Source organism: Fukomys damarensis, unplaced genomic scaffold (assembly GCF_012274545.1).
Source record: "Fukomys damarensis isolate Sample0158 unplaced genomic scaffold, DMR_v1.0_HiC HiC_scaffold_5, whole genome shotgun sequence".
In the NCBI taxonomy this organism is placed as follows: domain Eukaryota; kingdom Metazoa; phylum Chordata; class Mammalia; order Rodentia; family Bathyergidae; genus Fukomys; species Fukomys damarensis.
Genome location: NW_022900917.1, coordinates 67580749 through 67589045, shown reverse-complemented (window position 1 = coordinate 67589045; position 8297 = coordinate 67580749). Strand labels below are relative to the sequence as shown.

General features: G+C 47.7%; 1 protein-coding gene across 1 annotated transcript in view; it reads left to right on the top strand.

The window, feature by feature from the left end:
• The first annotated feature begins 1189 nt into the window (after positions 1 to 1189).
• Positions 1190 to 8297, top strand: part of Fbxo32 (F-box protein 32) — a 39721-nt gene continuing 32613 nt past the window's right edge. The window contains exons 1-2 of the mRNA XM_033759230.1: positions 1190 to 1297; positions 2455 to 2491. Coding sequence (XP_033615121.1) covers positions 1190 to 1297; positions 2455 to 2491 — 145 coding nt within the window. The remainder of the gene's footprint in view (positions 1298 to 2454; positions 2492 to 8297) is intronic.

The window sequence follows — 8297 nt, the reverse complement described above, 5'->3', positions numbered from 1 at the left end:
CAAGTCCCCGATGTTTCCTACCTGGCCACTCCATGGTTCTATAAAGTTTCTGCATAATGTTTGACTCAGTTAATTTTGTCAGCAAGAAGTAAATCACATGACTCCCAGTGAGTCTCTGGCTAGTTAAAGGTGATGTGAAGGTCAGGGATTTAGCTCAGGGGTTCTGTTGCCTGCCTCACAAGCACAAGGTCCTGAGTTCGATCCACAGTGCCAAAAAATTTTTTTAAATAAAGGTGATATGGTGCAGGAACCAGACAAGCAAGGCCCCTCCAGGCCACATAATGGTGGCTGCATTAACACGGGTCTCTGGTCCCAGTCCTCGATTACACGGAAGAAGGACTTTCTTCCGGCACTGAAGTTTCCCTGTGTGTCCTTTCTCTCCCCTGCTGCCCTTGTGCAAACCTCAGGAGATAGAACGGTATCACAGGAGAGCCCAAGCTTCAAGTGGGAAGTCCTGGATTCAAATCCCAGCTCTGTCATTTGTGAACTGTGTGATTCTGAGCAGCTCATCTAATTCACAGGTCTCTTTGATCTAAACCAGGGATGTTATATCTATCTTGCAGACATTTGGAGTAAGATAAACCAATGTACAAAAAAAAAAATCAGTCATACAACAGACACTCAGTAAATGGGAGTAAACCTCCCTCATGCCTTCAAGCTAAATTCCATATCTGAAACATCATTTTAGAAATTGTTTATAACAAAATACACGCCTTAGGTAAATTTAAACATTTCACCAAACAAACCTTCCCTGGGCTCAGGTTTGCTGCCCTCATACTGTCGGTTTATCAGCAAATTCTGCAGCTCGGAGCTCTTGGGTTCCTCATCTTTGACTGTCACAGTTCAACCTTCTTGTCTGTCTCAACATTTCTAAATCTGCCAGTCTGGTGCAAGGCAGAATCTGTCCTCAGGGCTTATGTTCAGTGCTCTCAGCAGATGATCTCTTCTGGTCAGTCCTAATTCTGACCAATCAACTCCTCTGGTGCATCCAACCCTTGATTCTAGTACACACAAGTGAGTACAAGACAGGTGGGGCCTTACAGGAGTGGAGAGCAAAGGCAGGTTGTGTGTGCCCCAACCCAAATCTCCTACACAGAGGTCAGCACTGCCACCATTACTGCTGCATGCAACAGAAGCCAAGATGCTAAGGCAACCATCCATCTCCTGAAGGAATAGGTTGGGAGCGCAGATGGGAAGTGAGACCCCCAGAGGACCAGGCATAAGGACCATCACAAACCGGGGCAGCCGGCGCCATCCAGGTCCGCTTCCCTTCAGCGAGAGCAGCACCCGTGCCCCTGTATGGAACTGCAACCTCCCCCACCCCCACTCAGGAACAGTCCCATGAGTCACCCTGCCTGGCTGGACCACAGTGGCCCCTTCAGTTTCTGAACTCAGAAGTGGCCTCCAAAGGCCAGAGGTAAATGTCCTAGCCAGATGGTAAAAAGAGAAGAGAAAGCATCTTTCCCACCACAGGCTCATTCACTCATGGATTTTAGGGAATTTCATTTTTTGCTTGTTTGTTATAAATTGTTTGTAGTAAGAAATAGTACAAAATATATTCTGATATTTTGAGGACATCTGAGAGTGGACCGTGGACAGGACTGTGTCCGGAGGTCTGTGAGCCCTGGCAGAGAAAGCCTGATTCAGGATGGGTCCGACAGCTAAGGGCAGGAAGAACAGTGTTGTGCCAAGCGGAGCTCTTGCTCTTCCTCCAGGCAGGCCTGGGCAGTGAAGGAGAATACTTCCAGCATCACTGTAATCGCGCGCAGGGAACGGAAGTGCAGAATTTGATCTCTTCCTGGCCCTGAAAGCACTGAGAGTGAAGCATCACTCAGAACAATCAGCCTCTATCTAGTCCCCAGCCCTCACCCCACCATTCACATTTCTTTCCCTAAACCAGAACCCTGACCATCCTCCTCCCTTACATCCCTCAATCCTGCACCAGTATGTCTCCAGGCGGTTCCATCTGCCCGTGGCTGCCCTGGCGCTGTGCTCTTCAGCTCTGCCCAAGGACTCCTCCTGCCTGTGCTTCCATCCATCCATCCCTCCAGAGCACCTGCCTGCAGCATGCCTACCGCCTCCTGTCCCTCTCTCACAGCTCTCCAGGGCTCAGTCCCTCCAGGTCAGGTCCAGGCTTCCTGTCTGGCACACAGCCCTGCTGATTCTCACCACCGGCTGTCCCAGTCCCCTGCCTCACAGCCTGTCCATCAATGCCAGGCAGTTCCTGTCCATCCTGTCTGCTCTACCCTGGACTCCCACTCTTCCCATCCTCACCCCCAGCTGCCTGACAGGTTCCTACCACCTTGGCCCGGCAGGCCTAGCTCAAAAGCAGCTCCTGGATATTGCTCGGCCTGCTCCGGGGGCCCCCTCTTGTCACAGGTATAAGGCAGATGCACTTACTTGCTCTCTCCTGTGGCCAACAATCACCCTGCAGGTCTGTGTTCCTCTCTGCAGTCTCAGAGCTACTTGGAACACTGCCGGGAGCAGAGTGGTAAGGGTGAGGGGCATCCCTGCTGAACAATGAACGATGATGCTGAATGAGAAATTTTACTACCTGCAAGTGGTCAAAGACAGGACTAAAGAGATGCTCTCCTTTTGCTCAGCTAACAGGTAAGAGGAAAGTATCTAACTTATGAACCATCCAATATACAACATGAAGGCATTTAGCAAAAGCCTTCATGGAATACCATTTTGAGAAAAGCAGATGTTTAAATACTAAACTATTTCTTAAATTACTATCAACAGTAAAGCCTGGAAGAAAATATTATGTCCTTTAAGGGACTGAATCTCTCAGGCAGCAGTCAGGATGGAAAAGAAGATGAACATTCTGTACCTCTCTTTAAATTGTTTTCTTCTTCCTGAAGTGAACATACTGTTGTGTAAAAGAAGTCATGGGCCCATTTTCTTTTTATTTTTGTTGAATCATCTGAGAGAGGCAGTTCTCGGGCCACTGTTGCCTGGCTACCCTGGGAGGTTCAGCTCCACGGACACTGAAATCTGAAATGTGCCAGGCATTAGGAGCCGTCAGAGCATATCTACAGACTGCAGCCTTCTGTGAGTAAAATCCAACAGTCCAACAGGCAGAGACACACAAACCAGCCAGGAGAAAGCGTGAGAGAGAATTGTGTTCTTCTATTACCCAGTGAAAAACTGTGATTGCTGTTATGATTATCCTTCGATGACATCAGAATCCATACAATCATCTCTGTAACACAAGTATTGTATAAACACAAAAGCAGAGCACCAAACAGGTCAAATGACTTCTCCAGGGCTTGATAGGTCAGGTGCTGACTCACACGAGGAAACATACTTCTCATGATCACAAAAGGCTTCTCTGATTACCAGTGTGAGCCACGCAAAACGGGCGGGGATGAAAATTGTCAAAAACGGCAGGTGGCAGATCTGATTGGCCCTGAATCTTACCATTGGGTAAGCACATATGGGCACCCAAGTTTTCAGATGTGAGGTTCCACTAGGCTCCTGCTGGCTGGCCTTTGAAGACCAACCTCATTGAGCCCTGTATCTGGTATTGTTCCTGTGCTCTTGGATCAAACTCTTTGACGAGAAGCGCTGATAAAACCCTGCCCCCGGAATGTGTAAATCAGGGAATTTGGACTTTAATCCACAACTGACATTTCTCAGCTGGTCCGTAGTAACTGACGGGATACTCTTGCCCTCCTGCTTCGCCTCAAGGTGCCCAGCACTAGGATGGCTGGTCTATTCTTGGGGCCCTAGCAGCTCTCAGGGTAAAGGTCAGCTCTCGGTCTGCTCTGACTTTTAAGCTGGGCTGAGAGGACACTGCTGCCATGCCTGAGCTTCTCTCTTCATCTGTAACACGGAAATTAGAAACTACCCATCTTGCAAAACTGCATGAATATTATTACTAGTAAGTGGGTAAGACACCAAACATGCCAGGTGGATTTCAGCCCAAGCTCTGTTGCATATGTGAAATCTCAGGCCCGACGTGCTGCTCAGCCACTCACGAGCACTTGAGGGATGGACAGATAGCCTGGTTTTAACCAACTTCAGGCTTTCATTTTGTATTGAAAGCTGTGCATCCATAAGAAATTTCACATCCTTATTTTAAAACCTGTAGTCTGCTTAAGACACTGGAAGTTTGGCTTTCCATTGGTATAAATGTCGCAGTTTCATTCCGTTTCCTCCAACTACACAAAAGTTAGCAGCTTTGTCTCGAAATCCTTTTTGCTACTTGCTAAAGAAAACTGAGCAATTGGTCTATGAAAGAAAGAGTATTACAGCAAAATGCCCTTGACTATCTCTCAGAAAAAGAGCCAGACCCACACTTGAGGAAAGCCAAATAGTTCTCATTAAAGTAATGAGCATATTTTCAGTGACATGTGTCTGACCGCCTTCAGTTCGTGGGACTGTGGCAGCCAGAGACCCAAAAATATAATGCACAGCTGCAGTTCCTGCTATAACACACCTCACAGGCTTGTGTCACACTGTTTTGGGTGCCCCACCCTGGACAGATGGGCTGTCGGGTCATATGTAAATTGCCGTGACATCAAACATGCAATCCTGTGACAACACTGACAGGGGGAACTTAGTACTCTGAGTTCCTCAGCACCTCCTGTATGAAATTCACTGTAACTTGAACAGATTTGGCTGATTCCTGTTCCAGCCCACACCACAAGCAAGTTATTCTTAACTCACAACTGCCGCTGATAAGTATTAAAAAAATATAACACTTTCAGAAAGAGAAACCATGAAAAAAACAAAATACCATTGCATTTCAGTGAGAAATAGTCTCCTAGCCAAAGCCATAAACGAGTGTCATTTTGGTTTAAAAGAAACAAAGCCCTTCATATTTATTAAGTTTTCCACAGCCCTTTCCACAGTGTCTCCAAACAGTCCTAGGAGGAGGCCGACAGGCCCAGATCGCACCTCATGAGCCTTTGGAAATGTAGCCTTCCACATTTTCCACAGAATAAAGCCGTTTGCAGTGTTCAAGTGCAACAAATATTAACTAACGATAGCACCATCTTTCCATGTCACACTATCACCACATGGGCCCTTGCCCCATATCTAGAAGTCAGCCAAGTGACTGCGTCCCAAGCACAGCACTTGGGATGTGTGGACCTAACCAAGAAAAGATGGCCTCTTAGGAAGGCTCACAAAAACAATGCCAGCAACTGCTGGTGCTGGCCCCCAGAAGCACTTCACACATCTTTCTCAATAATCCTCTTGACTTCCCTTGAGGTGGGTCCTACTGTATAACTATTCTTGTTTACAGCTGAAGAAAATGCAACCCAGGGAGGCTAGGTAACTAATCCAGCACCACAGCTATTTTAACCCTGGCAACCTGGCTCCAGCCAAAGTTACAGACAGACCTTCTAAGTTCTACTGCATACTTGCGAACCTATGGCATCGTATTGTGTTTTTAAGAAAAAAGATATAAATGCAGAGTTTTTTTTTTCTAAACTAAAACCTCAGTATTTGGGTCTAGTTGCAGAGGGGGCACTGTGCCAAAAGTAGGTGGGTTCTGGTTGCAGTTTGGGCACGCAGTCTCTAAAAGCTTTGCCATCACTGTGCTGTGAGCTTCAGCAGGATGCTTTATTTACCCTTCTGAGCCTAAGTTTCCTCAGCTGCAGGATGGGAATAACAACCCTCAGCTCTGGGTTTGTACGTGGCACCTGCCATCAGTGAGCTTTCTCAGGAAGAGGCTTCTTGCCCAAGTTGCCGCCTGCCATCCACCCTTCCTCCTCACCTCAGCAGTGGTGCAGGCGCTCTGTCAGACACTGCAGCTGGGAGCTACGCCTTCCTCCTTCCCACCCTGCGTTCTTAGAAGCAGCATGCTGTCAACAGAGGAGCTGGGATGACCACCTCAGGCAGCTCACGCCTGCTGTCCCGCACACTCTGCTAGGCGCTGTAACCACCAAAGAACTAAGACCCAGTCCTAGGCGACCCTAGGTCCTATCGCATAAGTAGGAAATCAAACACCCTGCGTCAATCTGGGCAGTGGATCAGGAGCTGCGCTGGACCAGCTAAGAGGGACCCACACCACCAGCCAGCGCCAGGTCCTCAGTGACCTCAAATCTCTGTGCCCCTCAGCCCCTGCATCATCAGCCTGAAGCAGGAGCCTGCAGGCTCTGTCTTTGGTGACTCCCGTGCCCAGCCATGAAGCTGCCAATCACGGGTCTCTACAGTCACCCCACACCTGGTGTGATGGTGAGCTCCGCCAGCACCTTCTTTAACATGAGGTGTCCTAGCAGAAACCACGTGTTCAGAAAATGTCAGCTCTTGATGGTAGAGGAAATCTAAAGCAGTCAATAACATTTTAGAAGACACCACAGTTAAAATAGTCATAGAGTTGGGGATTTAGTTCAGTGATCCCACCACCTGCCTCGAGTTCAATACCCAGTACAAAAAAAAAAAAAAAAAAAAGCCACAATTTGTTGTTGTTGCCTTGTAATGAATATGAAGCCCAGCCCCTTTTTAATTTTTTGTTTTGAGACAGGATCTCCCTGTCATTTAAGTTTCCCAGGCTGGTTCCTACTTGTGATCCTCCTGCCTCAGCCTCCCAGAGTGCTGAGATTATAGGCATGGCCCATCATGCCCAATTGGAATGTAGACATCTTTTTTTTTTTCTTTTTCTTTATTGGTACATTTTAGGTATGCAGTACAGTTACATTCACTGTTGGGATCTTGGACCTTTACATGACAGGTCTTGGTTCTCATTCTTTTCCCCATTCTCCTGCCCTCCCTTCATCCCCTCCACCCTTCCCTATTTACAGAGACTAGTTTCTATTTTTTTTTCCTTTTCTCTTATTTTTTCTTTTCCCTTCATAGCTTTCCCCTACCCCAGAAGGTACACATCTTTAGGGAGCTATAGTTTCTATTTCAAGTAAATAATTAGTGTACCATCTGACTTTAAATCAAGAGATATACAGTAATAATTTCAGAAGCCAAAATGACAAGGATCAAAAAAATGTGATTTCCTACTTGTTCTTGAATTTTATTTTATTTTTTTTCCAGTGCCAGGGATCAAACTTGGGACCTTGCACTTGTGAGGCAGGCACGGCACCACTGAGATAAATCCCTGGCCCACTGTGCTTGAATTTTAAACAGCAAAAAAACTTTTCACCAACTTTGATCCATTTAACCCCTTGTAGTGGTCCGCTACTGATTGTATAATCATGCTGTGTAACAAAAAGACCAACAGATCTCAGACATTCAACGAAAAACATGAATGTCTCTCTAACACACCTGTGAGGCAACTGGAGCAGTGCTCCATGTGTCACATTCCAGGATACCTGTTACTCAAGACCCTCGAGGAATGCTGGCTTGACGTCCAGGCCAACCAGGCAACACGGACACCATCCTCTCTCCTCACGCCACGTTTGTGGGCACCCCATTCACAAAGCAAGTCTCACCCTGGAAAAGCACACATGGCTCACCAGAGGCCTTGCCCAGGGTGTAGTGGAGGAGCCTGGCTGAGAGCCAGTCTGCTCCACTTCTGAAACTCCAAAAGGCGCCATTGGCACCCTTTTCTGACACTGAGTAAATGGCATCTCCGGAAATGTCCTTCACTCAGGTCGGAGCAGACAGCCAGCTGCTCAAGCAGAATCTGAATCTTCCAGCTCCTGTCGTTTCTAGAGCAACGTGGCTGACCTGTAACTAGCACCTATCTTTAATAATCACTTCCCCTGCAGATATCAATTCTCCCCCAAAGATCAGGCCCAACACTGTCTGCTGTCTCAGCACGACCAGTGTTTAACATTTGTTTGGGGCTTTCTGAAGTGTTTTTACAAGCTATTTTTACTATTACTGCCCTAATAAATTATTTACGGTGGGAAACCTTAATCAGAAAACCCTGGCTACTTGAAATCAGACTTTATTAAAAACATCTCCTTCTCTCTCCAACATAGCCGCATTTAAATCCAGTTTCTCTGTCTGCCCTGAGCCTATAGCAGTGCGAGGGACAGTCACCAAGGGACCTGGGTCAAAGTGTCCTGACAGGGCCCAGCAGGGCCAGGAGCCACCCTGGGGCCACGGCCTCGAGTCTATTCAATGGCCCGCGTAAGAAACCGTTACAGAGGGCGGGCTCAGCCTGGCTGGTAAGAGCACGGCTCTCACGGAATCAGGAATCATGCTGAGCGTTACCAACAAGCAAAATCCAACAGTGCAGTTTCAGGTTGTGACGAGGGCTGGGAAGAAACCCTGGCCGGGACGCAGGCCCTCGATCCCTGTCTCTGCAGACCGAGTGTCGCGGTCGCGGGCCCGCAGCCCGTGCCCCCTCCTCGCCCTCACCAACATGGAACAAAACTTGGCCCGCT